Source organism: Dromaius novaehollandiae, chromosome W (genome assembly GCF_036370855.1).
Source record: "Dromaius novaehollandiae isolate bDroNov1 chromosome W, bDroNov1.hap1, whole genome shotgun sequence".
In the NCBI taxonomy this organism is placed as follows: domain Eukaryota; kingdom Metazoa; phylum Chordata; class Aves; order Casuariiformes; family Dromaiidae; genus Dromaius; species Dromaius novaehollandiae.
This window is the reverse complement of record NC_088130.1, coordinates 20,914,129-20,941,748: the sequence shown is the minus strand read 5'-3', so window position 1 is coordinate 20,941,748 and position 27,620 is coordinate 20,914,129. Positions and strand designations below refer to the sequence as shown.

General features: G+C 41.8%; 1 protein-coding gene across 4 annotated transcripts in view; it reads left to right on the top strand.

Annotated features, from left to right (window-relative positions):
- The window catches only part of LOC112978801 (nuclear factor interleukin-3-regulated protein), a 79,381-nt gene extending 53,975 nt beyond the window's left edge, over positions 1-25,406 (top strand). The window contains exons 1-2 of one of the 4 annotated variants that reach the window (XM_064499836.1): positions 11,820-12,123; positions 23,307-25,406. In XM_064499836.1, coding sequence (XP_064355906.1) covers positions 23,499-24,875 — 1,377 coding nt within the window. In that variant the 5' untranslated portion in view covers positions 11,820-12,123; positions 23,307-23,498 and the 3' untranslated portion in view covers positions 24,876-25,406. Of the gene's footprint in view, positions 1-11,819; positions 12,124-13,386; positions 13,718-14,297; positions 14,412-23,306 lie in introns of those variants that run through there. The other 3 variants (XM_064499839.1, XM_064499838.1, XM_064499837.1) reach the window with 3 other exon arrangements.
- The last annotated feature ends 2,214 nt before the right edge of the window (positions 25,407-27,620 follow it).

Sequence of the window (27,620 nt, the reverse complement as noted above, 5' to 3'; positions counted from 1 at the left end):
TTCATATTGCAGTGATCCAGGCTAGAAATGACCATAGTATGAATCTCTTGATGGACAGTTCCTCACAAGCAGAAAGGCGTGATGCTTTTTAGCACACCCAAGTTGGAAGAAAGCGTTTTGGGCTCCTTGCGTCCTATACAAAATGCCAGGCTTTTCCACTATTTTGATTAAGAGGTCTGTGTGCCTTTCAACTAAGCCTTTTTCAGAGTATTTCTCCTGTCTGACCTTAGCTTGCACCAGCTTCATCAAAGACCTGATTTACTGATAATGTTTTAGAAGTGGTCATGATTAAATTAGTTGAAAATCTATAAGGGGGCACTAAGTCCATGATACTCATATGAATATTGTGAGATGTATGGATCTCTGCAGAACCTCAAAAGGAAGGACTTTTCAGAGGGAAGAAAAGTAACCTTTGCTGTTCTCCAAGGCTGTTGGAGAGAAAATACTGGAGAGATGCTGGTGTAGGGCTATCTGCTTCCACTGCACCTTGAAGATGTATCCAATTCAGCCCGCGCATTGCTACGCTTTATGCCTCTGGACAATAGTGATCTCAAAGTCCAAAATGAAGCACTTCAGAATATTCTGTTAAGTTATCTGGCTAGAGAAGATGAGGAAAGCCTCAAGTCTGACCAGCTTCAGAAACAAGAACAATTCCTCTGTGTTGAGAAAGCCTTTTTCTTCATAAATGTTTCACTTCAAATATACGTTTTTATTGCCAAAATCTAATAATTTCATCCCTCTTCCAAAAAAGATATCTCACATGAAAAATGAAGAGCCAGAAAATCCTCAGACCTGTAGTCCATTATGGATTTTGTTATTGCCACCGATGTTACCTGGAAGGCAGTCAGATACCAGTAATAAGCAGCAATATAAATAACTAGTAAGCCATAGATGACTGAAAGGGTGGGAAATATTATTGCCATCCAGTATAAGGTTTCTGTTCCTTTCTCCCACCCTCCAGCAGAGAGACAATGTAACCAAGAGGACCTTTTCATTCACTTTTCCAAGCACAGCTAACAAAATCGGTGAGATAAAATCCTAAGTGGTGAGAGTGGAGGGGAAAGGAGAGAGAAATGTTTCAAATTACTTAGCTAGGAACTGAATCCTTGTACATTCCTGAGATGGTCCAAATCCAAAACCTCAAATCTGAACTCCCTCAGACCTTGGAAAAATAAGAATCTGTATGTGAACTTTGCGGTTTGGCCCTTCTCTAATACCCAGCCTACCTCATGAGTCACAGATGCAAGAAAGTGCAGGAGAATCATTACATTGCCTACAGTATCTTAAAAGAAAATAAATGAATCAGTTAAACCGAAAAGAAAAACAAGTGTGACAGGCTTATTCTCTTCTGGGTTTCCTGTGTGTCAAATCTTGCTTTGAAATACAGGGCTTGAGAAGAAGTTCAGTTTGTCAGAGCAAGCAGAACCCTGTTGTTATTCTCAACGAGACAAGGATGGAAATGCATAACACTGGCTTTTAAAATGTATAGCAAATACCTTTTTGGGGGGTTTGTTTTTCAATGAGAAACAAGACCAAGGAAAGCAAAGCACAGAATGATATAAGTTTCTTTTCTTTAACTTGCATAATATTTTCTGTGGCCTTATTTTCCTAATTTGGGAGTTCTGATGCCTGCATTTCATATTATTAAATAGTAAACCGAGGGCAAGTTTATGGAGACGAGCTAACCTGAGCAACGTAACTCCTCATGAATATTTGTGAGGTACTTTAATGTATGGGGATTCTCTCCATTTGCCTGCAAAGTGGCCCAGGCCTGAAGCCTTTGCCCGTGTGGTACCCTGCCCTCATTCGTGACGAGCGCTGGGGTGCTTAGCATTCCCGTGCGGTAGCAGTCAGGCTCTCGTCTGTGCAAGTGGTTGGAGAGAGAAGCATGAAAGCAGCACTGCGGGTACTGCAGCAGGGTGTGTTGTAAGCGTGCAGCTAATTGTCAGCAGAACTGGTCAGATATTTTCCAGCGGAAGATTTTCCCCGTCCTGAAATGCTGATTAATCAAAATCAGACTATTCTGTGGGAATGTGTCTGTTTTAACAAATCTTCTGACAAAACACAGACATGTTTCCAAACTTGCCTGCCAGGCAGGTTTCAGTCAAAAGCCTGCCCGGTTTCATGCCAGCTTGCCAACCCAGCTCCTTAGCCGTCTGCCCGGCAGTCTGCCGGGGAGACGAAAGGCCAGACGTTCAGACGTCGCGGTGCTGGGCAGCCTGTTGAACAATGTCCTTTGGTGCTGGGGGACCCTGGACTACGAGGTTCTTCATTACAAAACTCGACTGGTTGTCAGCCCCCAGTGCAGTGAAGACAGGGCTGCTATAAAAGGAGGGCAAGGACGATGTTTGCCGGGGACTTCTGTAAGGAGCGCATTAAACTCAGGGGACCATTAAAAGTAGGATGCTCAGCGTACTGTGGGCATGTTGCAAAGTGGCTCTCTTGCAGGTACATAGTAGACCAAATTCTTCTCCAAAGCAATGCAGTCACTGTGCACCTGATACACTGCACAGGTCTGGGACTGCCCCAGGAAACAGCAGGAGTCTTAGGGGCAATTCAGCCAACCTGTTCTAGAGCAGTCTTTTTTTCTCTGAAGGACAATTCAGGAACATGCAAGGGAATAGGATGTAGATTGGGTGAGACTTTCCGGAAGTGGTAGTCTGCCCTTACTTGCAACTGCCAGGCCTCTTGCTGTCTTCTTTATTGTGTGATGGAAGTGGACTTGCCGTGTAATGGAAGAGCACCAGAAGAAGCTCCGTGAAAGCTGGCAGGTAGAAGTGGGCTTCTGTCAGTGCTCAAGCTATTCGCCTCCCCTTTGCCTGCCATGTGTCTGCTCCCAGGTTGTCCCCAGGAAAGAGAGCCCCTGGGAATCCACCACCAGCTCACAAATTGTGCTGGCAGGTCACATGTGGCCTGGGACAGGAATGAAGGCTGAGTACCTATGACTTTGAAAATGATCTTGATAACACTTTTGACTTTTAGCAGGTTCTGGTTTTTTCTTTCTATTATTGATGAGAACAGATTTTATTTGAACAATAATATCTGAGGAACAAGTAAACAAAAATTGTAATTTGGGGATTTGGATGAAAAATGTTCTTTATTATTTTATTACATTCCTGCTATTGGCCACTGTAACTAACACCAGTTTACCTCCATGAGAATCATTGACAGAAATCTAAAAAAACCTTTTCTAGTAGAAAATAGTATCTAACCATGGAAGGAATTGTCTATGCCAGTTCGAACACTTGATGACTTTCTCATACAGCTAATTAGCCTGAGCAGAGTTTAGCTCAGGAACACTGATGGGACCACAGCTGCACCCACTACTACTTAACTGACTTTAGTATCAAAACACTCTTCCTAAGCTAGCTCATATACCTCAACATGGTGTGTGCTATGCCTCCTAGATATATCCTCAGTTTTAATGAGAAAAGCCTCATGTGTGAGAAGATTACCTCTACTAAAGAAATAACTTTTTTTTCTCACACATGCTTTGAGCCAAACACAAGTAAAATCAAAATTAAAAACATGGCCTTGTCCTTACAACTTGCAGATGCTATGGAGCCAAATTCCAGGCTTATTTACACCAATGGCAAGGAGAATATTTGGGATTTGGCCTAGTAAAAGGAAACAATCTCTTATTCTTTCCATGTTTATTCGCTCTTAAGTGTTCTCAGGGAATCTTGCTTCACTCATCCCTTATTTTCCTCAGATTTTTCCTGTGGGCATTTGAGAGGATATTCAATTTCTGGATCTTTTTTGTACTAAAAAGCCTGGTCCTCTTGACCTAATTCTGGACCACGGTTCTCTCATTGCTCTGTAAGAAGATTTCTATCAGAGCTCCACACCTCAAAACACAATCCCACTCAGCCACACGAGGCACTGAGCAAACACCAGCTCACCTCAACTCTATCTTCCCTATCTGATTTCTCCTTCTCTGTTTAAAAATGAGGAGATGCAGCTCAGGAGCTAACTTAACAAATCTCAGGAATATTCTCCTATAGGATGTGTCACCACTTGCAGAGATAAGGGACAGATTCAGTCATGTTCTGAAGAGAGACTGGGTGGTTTGCAAAGGAGTGTGCTATGTGGTGCAAGCAGTAGTAATGAGGTAACAGGGCAAAAGCCTCAGTCCCTTTCGTTTTTTTTTACCCCATTTCATCTTGTCCCTCCACCCCCAAGCTTTCAGAGTTGATTCAAATCCTCTCTCAGGCTGACAACATAAAAGTATTTCCCTGGAATACTGGATGACTAGCAAGACTAGGTAAAGCTAGCTTGCTGCTAACACTGCTGGCTTTTTAGATCATCATTTGACATATTGCATTATTTCAAACTTTTGCCCTGTGTTTCAGCCAGCTTAATGTAAAAACAGAATTACAGTCAAGCTTAATGTTTTTCTGCATTGCTATGACTTGCGTTAGCAGAAACTCTGGAGTCATAAATGAATTCTGGAGAGAAGATAATTGTACTCTTCATGTGTTGCAACAACACGGATATATGGAACACTAAATCAGGATTTCCTTTTCTCTAGTTCCACTTGAATTTCACAATAGATGTTACCCATTTTATCTATTCAAAATAGATTTTACCAGTTTTAATATAGAGATTTGTACTGAATATTGATCAGAAACTGCTGTTCATGCATGAGGAACATGAGTCTGATAGCAGAAACAGATTAACAGACTGGACTGGTCTGCTCTGAAAGAAAGGCATAGGCATTAATGAATAGGATACTGCTAAAATAGGTTTGTTTACAGAATACTGAGGCTGGCTTCTTTGGGCTACATATTCTCCAATCCCACTCTCCTACTCCATTCAGATCTTTTCTGCATGTGCCATCTGTTTCTTGCATGAAATGCAATGAAGAAAACAATATATACATTCTTGTGTAAGTCTCTATCATACTTATTCTTAGAGAACTATTTTTGATCTAGCTAATAAGTACCTTTTGCGTGTGATACTGTATGAGGAAATCAGGGTTGTTCAGGACAGAATGAATACGTGTTTGCACAAATCTGTGATGGCTATCTATTCAACCCAGATAAGAGAGGACATTCTTCAGGGTTGTGTCCAGTTCTCTCAGTGCATAAACTGTATTTGAAGTAAGCAGGGAAACACAGATTCCCTTCTTCCATGGTGAATGTCCTGACCACTAAGATAGGTAGGCTCACTTTTGCTCTCTGTTTCTGATCTGGCAATTTTTAATCTCTTTTTCTGCATTTTAGGCCACTTTCTATCCATTGTCTTGAGATATGCCAATTTTAGAACAGTCTGTAGCCCAGGAGTTAGGAAGTCTCCAATGCAATGAGAGTTTGTACTGGTAGGTGGTTGGTAGAAATATTTCAAAATCTGTGTCAGCAAAGCCCTCCACAGGACTCGGGTAGAGGAATGCTGCATTTCAAGGCCCCAGTTGGGCTTATCTGAGAGAAGGGGACGTCCCTGCTGCATGCATAGCAGAAAAAAAATTAGCTGTCTGAGCATGTTAAGGGTAAAAAAAGAATGGTGGCAATGTTATTCCTGATCCTCTGAGATTACCAAGCAGTTGAGCAGAGATTTTTCAGGAGCACAGGTTTAAATTAAGCCATCTACATGACTTCTAATGAAGAAGTCCAAGTGAAAACTGCTTTTGAACAACCAGGAGCATGCTTTTCAGTCTTCCATGCTAAGGATGTTTTCCAGACTGCCTAAAGTCCTTGAGAGTGAGGGTCTAAGACTAAGAATTAGACTCAGTTCTTTCATAAGGCTATAATTAGCCTGCCCAGTGCACCACTTTAGCATACAATAACCATGAAACAGTTGCACAGAGATCCCCTGCATAGAACAAAGACTTCTTCTTGTCTTTCTGCTAATCTTTGCTGTGTGACAACCTTTTTATAGCTCTTAATGTCTTTAAGTTTACTACTCAATTTTCACTTCAATAGAACACATTTACAAACTCTTTTGCAAAGCATAGCGGCTTCAACAAATGACTCACTGATAATTATTGTCAAAGAAGAGCCAACTGCTCAGTATTTTAATATGTATTTTACTCTTCTTCGTTGTTATGGTGGCTGTACAAATCCATCATGTGATGTTTGCTCTCAGCATCATTCCTTAAAGCACAGTGTCATAGAAAAACCTCTTTGTCTGTCTGTCTTCAGTGGTCAAGCATAATACACTTCCAAACATTTTGGTGAAAATCAAGTGAGATATACTAATTACAGATTTAGTACTATCACTTGAATAAGAATTACTCACAAATGTAATACCATCAAAGTCAATGGGATGACTAATGTGAGCAAAGATTAAATGGCAAGATCAAGTCTCCAATTTATATAAGAAACGACTGCAAAAAGAAAGCCCTCTGGCTTTCTTTACACATATCTCACCGTGGAGTATGGCAAATGAAGCAGGAAAGTAGATAACTGGAAAAGTAGCATTAGGCCTCTAAAAAGCTGTATCTAAAATTTTCCTTTCCCTTCTCCTGGCTTTGCAGGAGACGAGGAGGTGAAGTTTTTGGCCTATGTCATTATTTTTGCATAATCTCGTTTAGATGACTAATTGAATCAGGAGTGTGTTAACTCTGTCATTTGAATAACTTCTATGCAAGACAATTCATGTTGTTTTGGAGATGATTGCTCATATCCATGGGGACAGAAAACAGTATCTTAAAGGGAAAAATGTGAAAGTGTTCTTTGCTTCTTCAGAGTCAGAAAGCTTCATAGGCTGAATGTTTGGACTAGAACCTATGTCAGTAATTGCTTCAGTTGCTGTAGACCAGGAGAGCCTCTAGTCACTAGGGACTTTCAGGCCCTCTGTAGCAGAAATGGTCTTTCTTCTTCTCAAGAAATCGTCACTTCGCATCACAAATCCTGCATATCATTGGCCTCTCTCATTTAATTAGAATGATTCAAATGTCAGCAGTGAGGCAAGTCTGAGTAAGTGAAAATTTCAAATCTTCCTGGTCCTTGGCAACTTCTGAACAGGGAACAATGAAGCTGGGAGTGCTGCCTGGTGAGCTCTTTCTGCCAAGGGCTGAAAATGGGTGCTCCTCATGGCACTGTAACGTCAGTTTTCTCCCCTCTGTGCTGTCGACCATGAGAAATTGCTGATCTACCCTTACCTGTGTGCGATGTCCTTTTTTTCAATCATGTTCAAGTGTAAGATGTGCCTTTCCTTCTCAGTCACTGCACTGTGCCTATTGCTTTCCCTTCTCTGATACTGTTCTATGGTACTCTTCATATTTCCTACTCATTTCCTCTACTGCTCAATCATATGTAGAGGGATGTTAGGAGTCATCCTTTTTTTCCCCCCCCAGGGAAATTCATAGCAGTTCTGCTTTCTATGTACTTAGTGTACACTTCATAAAATGGCACATTTTCACATTCTTGAGGGCTTTCCAGAGATTTTTCAGTGTAATCTTAAAAATGAATGGTGATACATGTTTTTACTTTCCACAATATTGGCAGCACTACTTCAGATTTTCAAGTAACTGCAGTGTTATTTGCCTTAGCGGCACATGAGCTGATTAATTAAAAGAACCTTTTGAAAATACTTCTCATCTCTATTGTGTTTAAAATATTCAAGTGAAATCAGATACTTCCTTCAATCCTGATGATTTTGCTGTTCTGTAGATTCTCTTTGAATCTAATTCGGGTAATGTGCTAGCTGCTCTGCTGGCAGAATTGTTATCCGTCTCTGCCCTAAGAAACAGGACATTTCTGTTTGCTTTAGGCTCATCTAATATATTGAACATCATAACCTTTTTACCTTTTTATTTTACTTTGAAGCTGTGCTTGAGAATATGAAAACCATTCATAGTTATCGAATTTGCTTTTCCACTTTTGCGTAATGTGAAGGTTATGAATGACCCATTAACCTTAAGTTGGCTGTTGCAGTGTAAATAGTATCATGCAGATTTTCTTTCTTTATGCCATGCACTTATGGTGCAATTTTTGGTGTTTCCTCATATTTAACAGCTCCTGTAAATGTTGCCTCATTTATGTCTACCTAAGTCACAATGCGAACATCTATTTCTCTTGGGTTTGCTTTAAGCAAGAGTACATTACAGCACAAATATTTTTCCAGTACAGTTTCCACAAATGTTCCCAGATGCATGGAAATATTTTGATTAATTCTTTGAACTGTTGTCAAATGACTTGCCTCTTTTTTTAGTGTATTTTATTTCTGCCTTAGATCTTTATAAAATCACAATATCACTTATTTTATAGAATTTTCACTACTGCTCATCTTGAGCAGGAAGCCCTGAAGGACTTGGTTAGCATTAAACATTTTTGAGTACTGATCACATTAAATATATAAAAAGATTAGTGAATATAGTTTTCTGTGACTACATTCTTATGTACAAAAGCTCCTATGGATATAAAGAATGTAGTGCAAGGAAGCCAAATTGTCATATCCCCAGCTAATTTCAAGGGGTATTTTATAAATATATGTGTGTGTGTGTGTGTGTGTGTGTGTAGATATATAAATTCATTAAAATATGTTTAATATGTCATAATCTTAAAAAGTATTTTACTCTTATTTCCCTCCAAACTGTTTGCTGTTTGGGGTACTATTTTGTACTGTATGTGGGCTAATATCAAAGGTGAGGAATTAAAGCCTAATTTCTTTAAAGCCTTTCTGAGGCTTTCACTGTTGACTTCAACTGATTCTGAATTTCAGGCTGGGTCCGATTCAAAGCTTAAGGCCCAAGGGCTGTGGACACAAACAAGTGTAAAGGAATCAAAAGATGTTAGAGATGACAGACACTACTTTGTTACATTTCTGTTAATTACTTCTCCTCTCAAATGCCCCTTCTCCAGACCCTCCAAGTAGTACTGTGACTCAGTGTAGCTTCAGCAGTACTCTCTAAGTCAAAATCAGAGAAAGCAATAAGAGGGTTATGTGCTACTAAATAGAGATCAGTCTAAAAGAGTTGAAGTTGATAGTGTTGTCCAAAAGCGAGTATAAATCCTACTGCGCTAGACTCAGCTGAGAATTTATTTAAAGATCTCCATGACCTACTTCATCCCTCCAGTAGGAAAATCCACAGAGCTGGATAATCACAGAAAGATTCTCTTTTTAGACTTTTCCTTAAGTCTTTAGACTCCCTTGGTGCAGAATGCTTACTACAGCTCTCAGCTGTGCTATTTTTTTCTGTACCTCAGGAGAGTAGGAAAAATGATGAATATGTTCCTTTAGCCACATCAGCATTTAGCCCTCTGTCTCACCATACCCAATTTTGGATTAACCAAAAGCCCACCATAGGATTTGGAAAGTGAGAGTGGATTTTGCTTCTGTAGCTGGTTTTGACTCTTATTTCCATAGAGTAGAGGTAACATGAAATACAGAAGCTTGTCTTTGTTGTGAATCTGGGAGAAAGATCAGGTCTGGATTTATAGCTGATTATAATTAGTGACAAAAATATAAGCAAATAGGAGACTAAACTCCATCTGGAATATTATTTCCAGGACTGTCCACCCACATAGGAAGGATATTATTGCCTTGGAGACTTCTTTCTATATTTCAAGAATCTAAGTTATGAAGGCAGATTTGAGGCACTTGCATGTATTCTTTCTAGAAATGAGATTTTAAGTTGTTAAAAGGGTATGTCCAGGATTCATCAAAAATATTTTCCATAGTAAAAACAGAATGTGCTTTTCAATTAAATAAAAATTGTGTGAAGTTTTGGGGGTTGCTTTGGTTTTTGACAGTGCTGGGGACTCTCAGAGCACTGCATCGGTACAATATGTATAGTATGGGAAATAAGGCATACAGAACAAGTTTCCTCACATAGCAGCAGCCCATGTGTCTACGACTCTACTTAAATACACCACCAATATTTATGAGCAAGCAGGTCTCCAAGCTCACTGCTGGACCTCACTTCTGAAATTGTCTTTGTATGTGTGTGTGTATCCATGGGCAAGGAGAAGTTTGGCAAACAAAATTACCACACGGCCCCCAGGCAGAGGCAACGGTTGATCTCTCTGACTTTGGCTGCTTATGAATCCCCTTTCTAGTAACGGTGGGTTTTGTAGTCTGTTACCATTATCGAGGCTCTATACTCTAGATATTAGAAGACTAGGAGTGGAGAGGGGAAAATCTATGTGAGTAAAGGTTATTAGACTTGCACAATAAATAACCTGGGGAGATAAATATAAATGAATTCAAGGCACTTAGATTTATTGTGGAGGGAAGGTATGGGCAAGTATGATAAAAGATCAGGGACTGAGATAAACTGAAAAGTATTCAGTGAAGTCTTCTGGTTTCCGAATTTGCCTTCTGTTAGGAATGCTTTGCTCCAGAGAGCTATCTCTGTTGACATATAAATACAGGATGACAGGGTAATATAACAGGGCTATGTTAGTGAGGAGTGTGCTATTTTAGTAAGAATGTTTAACAGAATGAAATCAGGAATCATTTCTGGTCTGGAACTAGAATTTAATAAAGAGATTTTTTTCTGTTGTCTTCACAAATGCTACTTGTGGAATAAAAAAGAGAGGGAGTGATAAACCTTCCGTGAGAGAAAAATGAGGAAGACACATCTGACACACTTAATCAAATGTGTGTACATTCAAACACATTTGGAGTGGAGAATTGGATTTCTTGCTGGCCGTGTGTCATTTTCTAAAATGGAGGTTAAACAAGGGTCAGACCAGCACCACACTCTCTTATTTAATCTCCCTTCCTCTGACTCCTCCACGAGGAGAAGCGGCATTGGGGGGCAGCTGGGGAGGTGTTGGATGGAGGCAGGCACTCGCTCACCCAGCACCCGCGAGGAATGGCCTCTCGGGGACAGCGGACAGGCAGCAGCGCGAGGGACTTGTATGCAAGGCGGCCCTGCTTCTGAGCACAGTGTGCAGAGCGGGGATGAAGTCAGGGGAATAAATACTAGCGAAATCCTTCATCCTTGAAGATCAGTAAAAGAAAACACTGGCTGCACTCTCTGATGCATACAGTGTACGCTTTGTAGCTCACAGTACAAAATGCCAAGTGGTGTAACAGCAGGGAACACACCCAGCACTGAGCCAGCGTATCTTCAGCAAGCTCTTTTTTTTCCTTTTTTCTCTCTTTTTTTTTCTTCTTGCGAGTCAAAGATTAAGTATAATTCATTGGAGGATTACCCACACGCCGTGGCTAGATGGCAGATACGTGCCTTAGAAACACAGTTTACAGGTCTTGTGCAATTACTCTGAGACGATAATGCCTCTGCCAGATCTGAGGGTTTTATTTTTACACTCCGGTCAGATACAATCTCATTACGCTACATACCAAGCAAACGGCAACGCAGCGACAGCTACAGCGCAGTTAATTTTCCCCGACAATAAAGACGACCGCGCTCAAACCCCTGCCTAAACCCTCCCCAGACCAGGGGCAGAGGCCGGCCCTCCCCCGCCCCGCGTACGCCCGCGGAGCCCCCGCGGCGCGGCGCGGCCCGGCCCGAAGGAGCCGCCGCTCCGCGGGGCAGCGGGCGAGGCACAGTGCGCCGCGCGCCCTGCGCGCCCCCGCCCCGCGGAACGGCCGTTGGGCGGAGGGCTGGGGGGAGGGGGCCGCGCCGCCGAGCCGCGCCGCTGCTCGCCCCCCCGCCCCGCTCCGCCGCGCGGAGGCTGCGCGGGGAGGGTTCCTCCCCCGCAACCGCCGCGCGCTGCCCCCCGGCTCGCCAGGGGCGGTTACGTAAACGCCAGCGCCCCCCGCCCGCCCGGCGGTTATGCAATCCCAGCACACAGACCTACTGTACCACACACAGCCCGGCGGGGCGGGGGGCGGGGCGGTCGGCCCGCCCCCGGCCCGCCCCCCGGCCGTCCCCATTGGCCGCCCCCCGAGAGCGCTCGGCCCGGATTGGGGCGGCGCCGCCGCCACTCACGGCGCGGCGCGGCTGGCATGCGGGCTGCGCGCCCCGCGCCGCGCACAGCCCTGACCTACTAACACACATCCCTCCGCGCCGCCGCCGCCGCACGCTCCCTCCTTCCCTCCCTCGCTGCCGCCCGCCCTCCTTCGCTGCCTCGCACCGGGGCCGCTCCGCTCCCAGACAAGCGGGGCGCCGCTGCCTGCCCAGCCTTACCCGCCTCGCCTCGCCTCCAGCCCGCTCGGCCCGGCCCGGCCCGGCCCGGGGGATGCTCCGCGCCCCGCGCCGCACTGGAGGTAGGAAGGCGCGGGGCGAGTGTGGCCGCCGCGCGCGGGGGCGCGGAGCGCCGCGCTGGGTGCGCGCGGGTATGTGTGTATGCGGGTGTGTGTATAAACTTTTGCTGGCGTGTCAGCGCCGGGGCTGGCCGCCTTAAGGTGGCCGCGCTGATTGCAGCGCCCTCCGCGCATCACGTAGGCTCGGAGCGGCTGCTCGCCGCTGGCCGGGGCTGGGCTGCGGTTGCATAATGTCTCCCCATCGGAGGAAGAGCGGTGTTTCAGGGGTGAAAGGCGCCGCGGCGCTGGCTCTGGCCTCCCGGTGGGTGGGGAGGGGTCTGCGAGCGGCGGCAGCAGGTTAAAAAGGCTGGTTCTGCTTGCTGGCAGGAGGCTCGCAGGAGGGGATAATGGCACCGAAAGAAATCCTTAAAAATGCCTGTTTAAGGTTCTCCCGTGCTTGCAGCGTTGTTCTTAATGTAACGCTGTCCCCTTCCCCCCCGTATCTTTTTTCTTCTTCTGTTTGTCGCCGGTACGCCCAGCGAGCCCGGGGGAAGGTCTGTGGGACTTGTTCTTTCATACATTGCATAATCTCTTCGCTGTGAAATATCAGCAAGCGCTAGGACGAGATGTGTGCGCGAGTGTGAAACGCCGTGGTAATTTTGGTGCAGAGTTAAGCATTAGGTCATTAATTACGACCCTATTGTGCGTTTATGGGGGGGGGGGGGAAGGGAGAAATCTGTGGATGTGTGGAGTCTGAGTTCTGTGGCCATCGCTTGTCAGGGGCCGCCGGAGAGAGCCTGTTTTCACGCTGTGCTCAGGGATGTTGTTTGTGGGCAAGCGGCGTTAATGGTAGCATTCCGCCCCCCCAGTCCCCGTGTTTTGCTAGGTTGTGTTTGCCTAAGCCTTTTTCGTCACTTTTGTCGCTGTTTTTCAGACACTGCAGGACCGATCACATAATAGTTCCTGGAAATGTTGCATTATGTAACCACAGAATTTGCTGGCAGTCAGGCTAGGAAGAGGGAGCTAATTATGCGATTTTATAATCTCGCTACAAAGAAACTAGGACAATCTCACCCTAAAAAGATGCAACTGTAACAGATTTTGTTAAAGTATGTTTAATAAGGAAAGTAGACAACTGGGTAAGTGGGGAGGTAACTCGTGCTCGCTGAGTGTGCGCCGTGTACCTTAAAATGAAATTTGTGTTAATCTATATTTAGCCCTATCACATTTTAGCAATTGTGGCTTCATGTGCTATTTCTGGTCTTTTCTCCAGAGCTGTGCATATAGACGTTCAAGGCCATTTGCTTGGATTTTTAACTCCACGCCTTCAGAGACGTTTTGATAAGGCTGTATTTTTAGGACGGCATTTCGCCGAGACACTAAACAATTTCTTTGGTACTGGCTTTCACTTGTCATTTCTTAAAAAAGGGAACATCTAATTTAAGAGAGGAACGAATTTAAGAGAATGTCAACAGCCCTGAAGAAGTGAGATAGTCTGCCGGTCCCCTCCCGGCTGCCGTGGGCTCGGGCGGAGGAGCGCCGGGCGGAGGGGGCACGCGAGTGCCCCGCTCCCGCGAACCCGGCGCTTTAGCGTGGAGGAGGCGGAGAGCCGAAGTAGGTCAGTATGACATTCCCGGTGGCACTAATCCCCGGCCGGCCTGGGCGCCAGCGCGGCGGGGGCGAAAGGGGCTATGGCAGCAGCGCCCGCCCGCGGGCCCGATCCCGGGGCCGCCGCGCCGCGCCGGGCGCCCAGGTAGTGCCGGCTCCCCCCGCGGGGCGCGGCGGCCGTTGGGGGGCCGTTGGGGCGCGGCGGCCGTTGGGGGGCCGTTGGGGCGCGGCGCGCGGGCGGCCGTTGGGGGCCTTTGGGGCGCGGCGGCGGGGCCGCGGCCCCCCCACGGCCCCCTCCCGGCCCCGTCCGCGCGGCGGCGGGCGAGGGCTGGGGGCGCTGCCGCTCCCACAGCCCTTTGTTCTGCGGCCGGCGCTGGGGGGGGACAGCGCGGGGCCGCGCGGGGGGAGCGGGCCGGGCGCCATGCGCCGCCGGGCACGTAGGGGGCTGCCGCGCCGCGCCGCCTTTGTGGCGAGCGCGGCAGCGGCCGCCTCCCCGCAGCGCGGCCCCGCGCGTCGCCGCCGCGCCCCGCGGAGCGGCGGGGCCCGGCGGGCCGGAGGGGAGCCGCCCGCTCCTCTTCCCCTCGCGGGGGCGGCGGCGGGCCGCGGCGGGGCGCCGGCCGCGTCTGACCGCCGGCCGCGGCACGGGAGAGCCAGACAAAGAGCCCCGCGCTGGCCGCTGCGGCCGGAGGGGCTCCGGCGGGCAGGTGAGCGGCGGCCGCGCGGGCTCCGCGCGGGCGGGGGCAGCGGGGCCGCGCTCCGGCCCTGCCGCGGCCCGGGCGGGAAGGGGGCGGCCTGCCACGAGCGGCCGAAAGCCTTCCTCCCCTCCCCACCCCGCCCCCCGAATATTTTCGGCTCTCTCCTTACGTAACAAACAATAAAAAATGGCCATTTCCCAATTCGGTTGTTTTGCCAAGTCACTTCGGCGTTACCAGTGGCAAAAGGCATGCCCCGAGCTCCCGTGGTCGGGGGTCCTCGACAGCAGGCTGCCTTGCAAGTTGCTCGTGGTAACTTGCCTTTAAAGATGAAGTAATTTCTTTTGTGTCCAACTGATCTTCTCGGTAGGCAAACCCAAAATCACTGCATTAATGACCAAAGCCTCCGAGGTTAAAATTTAGTATCACAGTCACTGTGGTATGTTCTGTATAACTGCTGTAGGCAGTAACGGTAAAATATTTAAAAAATGTGAAATTCTTGATAACATGCACAAACTTTTCTGCTACTTAATTGTTGAGGTCAAGTACAGCTTTTTGATAGTGAAGCCATTTGGAGTTACTGCTGTGTTAAAACCAAACAACCTGATTTTTTTTCATCCTTGTAACTTGTATGATTGCACTCAGTTTCATTGTGTTCCCTCCTTTGTATGTAACCTACTTTGAGTCATCTTTGCCCTCCTCAGTAATTAATTCAAGCCAGAGCCTAGTTTAAAATACTGCTGTGGGCATTAGTTCTGCAGTCCTTATTCAGTCAAAATGTTGACTTTGATAAGAAATTTGAATGAATAAGGCTTCAGGTGTGGGCCCAAAGACCTGGTTTTAAACCAACAAAATCGAGGATTACTCAGTAAAGGCTCTTAATATCAGTGGCACTAACATATCATTATGAAAGTTCTCACGTTACAGATGTCTTTATTTGACTGTTGAAGTGTTAACACTCTTCAGAATTATCTGCCTTCACTTTTCATTTTTATTTATTTTCTATTTTTAACTCATCTTATTCTCTAAAGGGCTGTTAACTAGTTTTTTAAATATCCAGCATCCTGGATTTGACTTCAAAGCCTCAAGATTCTGCTGGTATTGATTTTTTTTCCCTTTTTTTAAAGGAACTGATTTGAAAGGTGTCAGAAAGCTTACAGTCTTCCCATGAGCAATATGAACTTACATGACCTCCTCACAGCTTATCTTATCCTAAGAAGGAACAGTATTTGCCATGCTTTGGCTGAAATTTGTAGAACACACAGACATTCTTTCTATTGCAATAAAAGCAATGCAGTCTACAAAAGATATCAGTGCTATGTTGCTTTTTTCCCAATCCTTTATCTTGAAATAAAACTCTTAAAAAAAAAAAAAAACCTCTTAAGCTCATCTTAAATTGACTTATTTTAACAAATAGTTATGCAAACTATGTTTATGCAATAGTTTCTTTTTCCAGACAGCAGTCTTGCTGCTGTTATAACATCACTATGATGCAATAATGTGAACAATAAAATCCTCTGTTTGAGGCTTATTACACACTGTTAAGCAATGTATCTGACTCATCAGCTTAATTGACTCTTCTAGGTGACCTTGCCATGATCATTACAGCCAGTTATGAGATATAAATGTGCTTAGGATATGTAATAGAAAAAAATGCAAATAGATGGCCAATTCCTGCAGTCTCTTCTAAGAGAAAATGTCAGTTGATTTCAGTGTTACAGTATTTTAGTGTTTGGGGGGGAAAAATTTTTTTTTTTTTTAAACAAGATATTTGTAGCTATCTATTACCCATGGTGAACATAACTGTCAAAATAAGATTGTATAAGCAAGGATGTACTTGGATTTAATTCAGAATGTGGTGGAAACAGTGTTCCTGAAAACTTGTTGTTTTAAAGGTATACCTGGAATGGATTAGTTGTAGGATCTTATTTAATATCTCCCTCCCGCCCCCCTTTTTCCCCTAATTTATGTACTGAATTGATCCAGGTCCAAAATAGCATACTTTGAGACTGAATCTGGTCACAGTTGTTGTAGAAATATATTTATTTTTTGTTGGAAAGAAAGCATTATTTAAAATAAATTTTTATTTTTCCTTTTATTGAAGTTGCCACATCTTAGTTTACCTTTCAGTTCTGTTCCCGAATTACTTGAGTAATTAGCCAGGTTTTGCCATCAAGATGGCTTTCACAGACATAGGTGCCAGTCCTGTCAGACATCCTTTTATGAATGGAACCCAATACTTGGACTCTCAATAAAGATAATGAGGCCTTTTGCAGGCAATATCCCTCCCACCTGGGCTCTCTTGCAGGACTGGAGCGCTAAAGATTTGGTACTTCTCAGTTCCATTTGCAATGAGTGGTAGAGATCAAGACTTTTAAAGGCAGTGTTTAATTTTACATATTTGTACTTCAGTTCTTATATAATAAGACGTATGTTTAGAGCATCAGCTGGGACTAATTGACATAATTCTACTGCTTTTTAATAGAGCTATATAAATTTAAATCAGCTGAAGGTCTGGTCCACGCTTGGCATTTGTAAGACTGCAGCTCAATAACAGAAAGCTATTTGTTGTCAGAATAATTAGTGTTTGATTTTTGTATTTTTGTTTTATGGCCCGTAATTAGGGGAAAGCAGTAAAACAAATCATGGTCTTAGTATTTGAAGTTAGGAAGGTTGAGATTTCATTTACAGAACATTGTTACTAGTAAAGTTATGGTTTTGTGAAACCTAGTTTTTCCTACTGTCAAGTAGCTATTGAAGTGAGGAGAAGTATTGTCAGAGTACTGTAACTTCAGTAACTATTGTTTCTATTGGGAATTTATTACAGGTATCAGCAAGTGATGTGATAGATATGTCATGCCATTTTATTTAAATATAATTAAATATTTACATATGTAATATGTTTCCTTTGCTTCTCTCTTCTCCCCCCCCCCCCCCAACCCCGAGCACTTTCAGCAGCACTGGATTTTGTCCCCCCCCCCCCCCCCCCCCCCCCCGCCAACAGAGCAGCAAAACATTTTCTTTGGAAAAATTAAACAGATCTGATAGACTTATACTGACTTCCTAAGCAAAATACAGGTCAAATTTGCATCTATTAACCTTGGCTGACCTTTCTGAACAACAGCTATTTTTAACATATGTTTGGTTCTCTCAAAAAAATTTTTTATTTGCATAATTTGTGTAATTTACCTTTGGGAGGCAAGCTATACTTTAATGAGCTAATTTGTAGTTATTAAGATAAACAGTAACTTAACTAATTTTCTTCACAATGGAAGTCTTTCATGAAAATTACACACAATATGAACTTTCTGGGTGCAGCTTGGAGCTTGGTAATATGAAATTGCAATAGTGTTCCAAGGGTCACGATGGACTTGTTCTTTTTTATATATATATTGATTGAAAACTGTCATAGTAGATGAATAATTCTTGATGTTCAAATGAAGTATACTGCGTAGGCACCTCCCATAATTTTCCTTCAATAAGACAAAGAAAACCACCCTTTTATCAAAAATAGGTCATCTTGTACAAAGCTATCATCATCCCTGTGCCACTGACCTAATTGCATGTTGATCCTGGAACCGTAAGCAGTTCAGATGCCCATTAAGTTGTAAGAAAAGGGAACTGTAATGTGGGAGCAATAGATCTGTGTTCCTCCATGCTGTTGTAATGGGTTCATGGTCTGTGTGAGCATTCAACATTCTTATTGTAAATGCTGTTTCCCTCTGTGACCTTGGATAACCTGTCTATCATAGCATAAAATTCAGTTCCCTCAGGTTTCCAGAAAGTCTGAGTTTCATTTGCGCTACATTGTCTAGACCCTAGGCCTTGCCTATCCTAGGGCTAATATCACTCTTCAGTGGAGTTGTCATCATAACCTTTTTTCAGCAGGAATGGAATTTCAGTAAAGTGCTAGAAATAAGGCAAAAGTATATTGAATTCTTTCAGTAGAGGTTGGATTGGGCTTTGGGAGCCACACCCTCATGTGGAGAGGATTTCTAAATTATTATAGACCTGAAAGGTCCAGAATTTGATAGCATAATTTTGTCTGTGAAAAGCAGTAGTGGTAGAGTAGCTCCAAAACGTTTAAGTAGTGCTTGGTTAGGCTGTGTATCTGTTAGCTAGACTCAAACTCATTTTTCTCTCCTACATGTACAATGGCATTAGTGTTAATTCCATACCTCCTAAAGGTCTTCAGATAGTTAGCAAAACAGTCTTCAGTTTTTCAATGTTTGCAGTACAAGCTAGTCATTTTTGGGTACATAGGAACAGGTTATATATCAGCTCTTCTACTATGTGGACAGGTTTATAAAATAGATAAATTAACCTGTGACAGGATGTTATCAATATCATAATTAGTGATACCTATGCGAAACACAGCAAGCTACTACTAAAAATGTGTGCGGGCACACACATCAATATGAACTTCTATTGTTTTTCCTATACTTTGCCACATAGTTGGCCTGAGTTGTTATTTACTAAAATGTCAGTGATAAAGACATGTTTCTTTTTTTTTTTTTAATATGAAGTTCTATTTTGCAGTCATTTTCCATTTTTGAAGGACAGTGAGGTAAATTTTGTAGACACTTGGCTTTACAAAATGAAGACTTTGAAAGCATCTGACTGCTTGAAATTGGCTTTCATTTAGCTTGGTAGAATGACTATCAAAATGTTGGAGCAATAGAATTAATTAGCTCACTACAGGAAATGTTTTGAAAAATTAAGCTTGGAGATTATGTGAATTATTTTGATAAATACAATAATATGCAGTTACTCTGTGGGAAATGTGTATGTATATGTGGAGACCCATATGCATATTCTAAAGGAAAACTGACTTATGTAATTAAATTGCAAAGAACAGGCAAGATTGTGTCCCAGTCTTTCAACCTTTTGACACATTTCAAGAATTACAGTGTGAATTCATAAGTCCCCAAGATCATATCCTTAATGTACTATTTTGACACTATCAGAGCACTTAAGTATTTTTGAAGTCCATGGGTAAATTAACTTTTCATGGTTTCTCCATACATAATTTCTTGCTTCAATAGTATGAATCCTATAAAACAGTCTCATTAATATTTGGATCTGGGATTGTATCCTGCTTCTGTTGAAGCCAATGGCAAAATCGCTGTGGGAGCAAGACTAGGCCTGTAATTAAGTTAATAGGGTCGAGTGTTATTACATTGTTGAATTGACACTCAATGCCATTAACATCATCCACCCCCCCCCCCCCAAATCTTTAACAGTGAGTAATGTAAGGCAGTATTAAATGTTGGTTTTATAATTCTTTATGAGGGAGTGATAAAGCAATTGAAAAATTAATCATAAGGGAAAATACTGGAATTTGAAATACAGTCAGAGGAATCATTACAGTTCATTAATTTATGTGTAAATACTGATGTTTTCCAGTGGAATTATAAAATGCAAGTGAAGTGAAATGGCTGTTTTTATTGAAGGCATTTTGCCATTATCATCAGATGGAATTTAATTTGTTTACAGACTCAGTGTTGGGCTGATCCACATGGAGAACTATTAACAAACTAGGGCTTTGACTCCTGTTTGTAGAGCAGCAGTTTCGGTTACCATGATAAAAGTGTTCAGGGAAGATGTGGAAAGAGCTGGAGCTTTATTGTTGTTTTGTTAGGTGACTAAAGTAATGGCATTAGAACTAACTACATAAATAGCAAACCCGTAAGACTGATAAAACATGTGACATTTCTGTCTTGACTGCGCCACTGATGGACTCTGGCAGAGAGCAAAGTTGAATACTGCATGCAAAAACACCATTGTTTTGATACAAACTTATATTTGCTCTAGACTTACATGCTACCTATTCCACACTGAGTCCATTTGTGCCAGGAACAGTGTGTACAGGAGGTAGACTGGCCAAAACAGGAGTTATCAGTGCTAAAACAAGCAGATCGTGCCCTGGAATGCCCCAAGCTGTAGAAGGCCTGTGGAGCATGGGACATGAACTCTGCAAGTTGTTGGGTTTTAAGTGCAGCCCAACACCAGTATTTGGCTGCATGAGACTATATTCGAACTTGCAGTTGAATTTTTCACTGATAAATAGAAGGTCATACTGATGCGCTATGCCCACAGTCTACATGCATTTAAGGGAGGAAAAAAAACACACAAACCCAAACCTTTTTGCTATTTATTATCACCAGTTACTGTCATTATTAATGTTTTCCCCTAAATTTATAGGGTTGGATAAACACCAGAGTGGGATTGCTTCGATTTGGAAACCATACAGATAGATACAAAGTCATAGTTCTTGTCCCCAAACAATCTTATTTAAGACAAGATGTGTTGCTGCCATACTATGTGTGGAAATGGAAGACTGGAATATAAAGAAAACAGAAAACAAAACAAAAAACCCACCCATGTGTATTAAATTGGTTGGGGGGGGGGTGCGCGTGCACCTGTGTGATGTGGCTTCTAAAAATATGCACAGATCTTACCATTTGTAAGTACTTATTTGCCATTACTATTATTTCCACATTGAGTGTACATGTTCCGGGATATAAGGCACATAAACATATAGAAAATAATGATGTATGCATACCTAGAAGAATCAATATAAATTATTTGGATTAGAGTTTAGCTCTCTAGTATTGTAAAATGCAATCGATCTCTGCATTGGTGAGGCCTTTCAGAACTCCATAGAAGCTGTCTGAACCCTTCTGACTTCAGTGAGAGTTGGCTGAGACGCATACTGAGGGAAAAGTGATGATTTCATAGATAGTCAGTGCACGTTATACTGCTTCCCACTGTGTGCTGTAGAGTGGATGCATTTCCTCAGAAACCCAGAAGTTGTTAATGATACAAATAAATACAATGATTGAAGTATATCAGGACAATTATGGGTCAATATCCCTGCAATCCTGAGGCTTGGTATTTTCTTTTTTGTAATGTAAAGCCACATTAGAGACTGAATATTCAACAAATGCCATAGACCAGGTAACCTATTTGTCTTGTTTTTTGTAGATGTAGCACAAGACTATTGAAACATTTTACCTGCATTTCAATCTTTCTACCTTATTGTAAATAGCATTAAAATCCATATGTTCAACACTGATTTTTTTTAAGTATTAGGCTGTATTATAGTAAAACTGGTATGCATATTAATTGAGCCAGTGATGACACATAGCACTAAAATGGACAGAACGGTTGTACAGTTTCTTCAGCAAATCAAATTATACTGGATTTTTGGAGAAACCAATGTTGCTTTGTTGTGAGGCTTTTTTTTGTTTGTTTTTAAACATGATCCAACTCCTATTTAACTTGACGGAAAACTCCCTTTGACTCCAGTTTGAATTTTGGATCAGGCTCTAACTATGTAATTGCTTGTATATTAGAGTTACATTTCTGCTTTACAAACATGGCAATTTGTGGTGCTGCTTTTGCAGTAAAACGTTAGATAGTGTCTTTGGTGTGGCTGGCTTCTAACTATTTTCCATTAAGGCTGTATTGTTGAAGACAAATAGTTACATGTCAGTAATTAACTATGGATTTTAGGAAATTCTACTTAGCTGTTCTATTAAATGTGTTAATTTTTCATGACAGAAGAGTTGGCATGGTTTGATGGAACAGAACCCAGCTTGAAACCTGAGTCTTTATGACCCTGCTTAATTGTTATTACATCATTCACTCCTCTTTGCCGTCTGGAAAAGACAAGAGAAACTGGCAGAATACAATTCATTAATTCTTTTATAACTTTCACAACTGATAATGTTAAAATCAGTTTCATTAGTCATTGTAAAACATTCCCGATAAATACTGACATTAATCTGAAGTCACTGTTTTTTTGTTATACAGGGAAGAATCTTTGTTGACTTGTCCTATAGGACATTGTCATATTACATTTGTTTTCCCAGAAACATGACTGAGTGTAGAAATGAGGTATGGAGAACCTGTGTCTCAGATCAGAATCAAATGATGCTATGTGAATAAAGTATTTTTGTATTGACAGGGACTAAATAAAACGGATGCCAATTTAAATGCTAAGTTCAATTTTACTGGTCAAAATGTCTGGAGCAAAAGCTTAAGCTAGTCTGCTTTCATTAAAGGTAATATTTTTAGATCCAAACATGCATTTTAATATAAACACTGTTTTCCACAAGTGTGCATGCCTTAGGGGCATTAAATTGTACTGTGATATTATAAGACTTTTTTCAATTTCTCTAATCTATTTTCAATACTGCTTTTAGAGTTCTGTATGTAAGAGATAGGAAATAAAAAATCCTTTTTTTTTCTTGTCACCTTTTCTAAGTTAGGTGTTTGTCAGAATTGTATGTGTGCATTTATTAGTTTGATATGATGGATCAATAAGGGATTTTAAAACTCCAAGTGTGTGTTACAGATTTAATTACTGTTTTTGTATCCTGTAATAGCTTTAATGGATAGCAGTGTAATTTTAAGACAATGGAAAACACTCCAGCTTCTCTAAGTCAGCTTATGTTATTTTTAATCTGTGGAGGACCCAAATATATAGCATTTTTAAGTCTCACACCACAGCTGTTTTCAGAAGAGATGTTTTAATTTGGAAGAACAGGATACTTTCCAGTGTGTTCATCAGCATGCTTGCTGTTCTGCAGTGTTAAATGTTACAGGTTTAAGTTGGTCAGTGATATCATGGAAAGTCCTATGACAACAGTATTGTCAGATCAAAACCCAAATATTTTTCTTTATTGCTTTTCCTTGGATCATATTGTATTTGTTTTGGAAGCACATCTGCTACCTAGGTATCATAAAGCGTAGCGTATCAGTTGTTGCAGTGTTAAGCTTCTTTCATATTACAGCCGGTTTAATAAATACTTACTAGTGTACGACTTGTATTGAAAGCTACTTTTGAAAGCCCCAAACGAGCAATTCCTAAATAATAATCTAGTTCTCTATTTATTGCAGGTTATTTAGAAGATTCTCATTGCCTCTGACAAGCAAATTGGATCTAGACACTTCTGTTTGAGAATATGAAACAAAAGGAAGAATGTGTGTGGATTTAAAATTACTGTATTTATCAAGTTGTTGTGGTGTGAGAAGTACTGGGGAAATAGTTTGTTCTGTTGCTCATTGTAGATCTACTACAAATTGTTTCTGATGCAGCTGAGGAAAATGCAGACCCTCAAAAAGGAACACGGACCTGTTGACACAAGTAGCAATGTGGACAAAATCATGGTACTTAAGTCTACTTTATCAGAAGTGTCTGAAGATTTGCCTACAAATGAAGACATACTACTTACTGAAGCAAGCAGTGGAAAAAGCAAATCTTCAGCTTGCCGGAGAAAGCGAGAATTCATTCCAGATGAAAAGAAAGATGCTATGTATTGGGAAAAAAGGCGGAAAAATAATGAAGCTGCCAAAAGATCTCGTGAAAAACGACGACTGAATGACCTTGTCTTAGAGAACAAATTAATTGCACTGGGAGAGGAGAATGCCACTTTGAAGGCGGAGCTGCTTTCGTTGAAGCTAAAGTTTGGTTTAATTAGTTCTGCAGCCTATGCCCAAGAGATCCAGAAACTCAGTAGCTCAACAACTGTGTATTTCCAAGACTATCAAAGTTCCAAATCAAATATTAGTTCATTTGCAGATGAACACGAACCATCTATAGTGGGTAGCAGTTGTATTTCTGTCATCAAACATTCTCCTCAAAGCTCTATGTCTGATGTGTCTGAAATAGCATCAACGGAGCATACTCAACCGAGTCGTATACAAAACAACTGCAGAAGTCCTGAAAACAAGTTCCAAATTATAAAACAGGAGCCTATGGAATTAGAGAGAGAGCCAAGAGATGACAGAGGTTCATATAAAACATCCATATATCCAAACTACATGGGAACTACCTTTAATGTATACTCACATTCTCCTCCTCTGTTGCAAGTTAATAGGTCCTCCAGTAATTCCCCCAGAACTTCAGAAACTGATGATGGTGTGGTTGGAAAGTCATCTGATGGAGAAGATGAACAGCAGGTTCCTAAGGGTCCAATCCATTCCCCAGTCGAACATAAAAATGTTCATGCAACAGTTAAAGTCCCAGAAGTGAATTCTTCAGCTTTGCCTCACAAGCTTAGAATTAAAGCCAAAGCCATGCAAGTTAAAGTGGAAGCAATGGATAATGACTATGATGCCACACAGAAACTATCATCACCTATTGATATGTCATCAAAAAGACATTTTGAGCTTGAAAAACATGGTGCACAGAGTTTGGTGCATTCTTCTCACACTCCTTTCTCAGTTCAAGTGACTAATATCCAAGACTGGTCTCTCAAACCAGAACTCTGGCATCAAAAGGAGCTCAACGTAAAAATTCAGAGTGGTTGCAAAACTGGAGTTGTTGAAATAAAAGACAATATCTACAATGTCTCTGAGTCAGAGAACCTGTATTTGAAGCAGGGGATAGCAAACTTATCTGCAGAGGTTGCTTCACTTAAAAGACTTATAACTACACAACAAATCTCTGCATCAGACTCTGGTTAAGTTACTACTGAATAAAGGCTTATTGTTTTAAAGGATGTCATTTGCAGTAGATCAATATGTTTTGTATTATGCTGAATTTTCACTGGACTTGTGATGTCATTTCACTGTAATGTTCACATAATGTCTGATTGGTGTCTTTTTGTGCACAGATTATTATGAAGACTAGGTTGTGTTATGATCACTATGCCTTGTGTATAGTCAAGTAGCCTGTACGAAGGCTGTATATAGTGAACTTTATTTTCTTTTTGTTGTCCTACTATAAAGTGTGCAAGTTACCAGTTACAATAAAATATTGGTGACAAACACAGAACATCTACTCCAGTTCAATTGATTTTATGAACTTGTAAATATGTTGTTAATTAAAAACTGGCTTGTTTCTTACACTGTGCTTGACTTCACTTACATGTTTGGTTTTTACAGCCTAACTTAACCAAGTTACAATTTACAACATGCGTAACACTTCTGGCCACCTTTTTTGTTAAGACCTTTTTTGGAAGAGAATCAAAATAAAGTGGATATTTATAAATGAAACGGTATCCAATTTATAGCCTTAGCTTTCTTTAACTTATTTATTTGTGTACATTAGCCAAAAGCTACACAAAATCTAACCCAGGAATTTGAAATATCAAGGAACTCTCTCATTTTATCTCAAATGAGAGAGTATTGGGTTTTCTGAATGGCTTGTTATGGCAAATAGGTTTTTTGCAATAATATAGCATTGTGTTTCAGATGAAGTTAGTGGTGTTGGGTTTGTGCATCTTCAAAGTTTTCAGAGCCTTGAAGTGACAGGACTGGACAACAGTGTCTTTGCCAAGGGGTGTGCAGGGCGGGCCCTGTGCAAGTGCAGGAAGAAGTATGCTCAAGGGCTGTGCAAAAGTGTCTATTCTGTGTGCCATGGTTCTTCTCATGGCAATGCGGGTCAGCAGTACCTTGAGGACAAGGCTATTGGATCTGTAAACTCTGCTACAACAATTGCTTGCCCTGCATGTAGATTTTAGCCAAGTTGAGCTCAGAGTTGGAGTTATGGTATTTTGCTTCCCACCGTGGGGCATAACGCAATTGTAAGTGTGAAGTAAGGCTTACCACCAATTTGGCTTTGGTTTTAAGGGCTTAGTTAACTGAGCTGAAATACCCTGGCTCAGGACAGGGCATTTCATAAGAACTTAAACAGACAATATGCGGGGAACTGCACGATCCAGCCCCTTACAATTTGTACAGGCGATGAGTTCTTTGCCTGACGACTGGACAGGGCTTCAGTGTTCTTTTCCTTTGAGCAGAGCCATTGGAGCACGGAGACTTGTATTGCATTATACCTCCTTGGCTTGGCTTACTGAAGGTTTTCCTTTTTAAATTATTTATATAAATAGAACGTAGATTTGGCAGAGGTCCTTTTCAAGAAAATTCCCCCTTCTTTTAAAGGACTAATAAATCAGATTAACAAATAAGCGCTTCCTGAATAAGTTCTTTGTTAATTGCCATGATCTATAACGGGACATTTCCATAGACTTAAAATACTAATTAAGAAAACAGAATAGAGTCAGTGATTTTTAATTTCATACTTGACTAGAGTGAGAGGAAGTTTGTCAATTTATTTTTGGGATGAAGAGGAGTCTGAGTCACTTCTGATAGTTCTGAAGCTTGGTCCAGCAGTCAAGGCAATGGCAAGACTCCCTGATGTTAGCAAGGCCATGATTTGACTCTATATCTTTTTGGGAGCTGATGATTCACAGTCATATTATGGGTGGACCTTGGCATAGAAATCACTGGTACTTTGTGAGATTTTTCTGGGCCTTTTTATTGCTGAGCACTGCTTGTGGCATTCAAAGTTATTAACACATGGAGATTCCTTTCCCAAAATGTACCTGTTACTCTTTTCTCTTGCCTTAATAATGCCATAGACCCTGTAGTCAGGCTCTATATGTGTTTGGTAATTAATGTAGATGACATTTCAGTGTTACTGAAAATGAGCTCAGGATTACTGGGATATGAGACACCAGGCAGTGATAGCTACTGGCTCTTTGCTTGCTAAAAAGCTTCTGTAAGCAACCACAGCATTCTTTAAATATTTTGCATATTATTTATCACATGTAATGTATTCAAGGAGAGAACTTAAAACTCTCAGTGTTGCCATCTGTGTGTAAGCCTAGATCTATGTTTTTTTCAATTTCTTGTTACTTACGGTTGTTTGTCATGATGGAAGAATGTAGCCCTTTTTTTAGCTCACTATATTTTACACTATTTTATGTATCTGTTTTGTGCAATTAATACTTAAGAGTAATGATACAGTTAATTTGCTGAAGGATGTCATTGCAAGTAAACTATTGCATGGAGCTTAGGAGCATGGAGCACAATCAGATGTTATTTATACTCCCCCTCATACCTTAGTGTTATGCTTCATCTGAAGAAAAAATAAATAATTTCTTTTGTTCAAAATTAGAACTAATTACAACATGATTTTCTATTATGTTCATTATACTAGTCTGACCCATAGGTTAGGTGTTCTCTCTCCATTTCTGCAGTTGATGACAGATCTTTCTATGCCCAAGTTATTACTTCTATGGCTAGAATCTGGAGTATCTTTCATGAACTGAAGTTACAAAATGCAGGAGTGTGGGTGGTATGTACAGAGCCAGATTCCTGGCTACAGTCTAATCCTCCAAACTGGCCAGCTGAAATTCTCAGCCGAAATAAATCTGGTGTAGCTGCTCTCCTCACTCAGCCCCATCTTTAGCCAGCTTTTCTCCA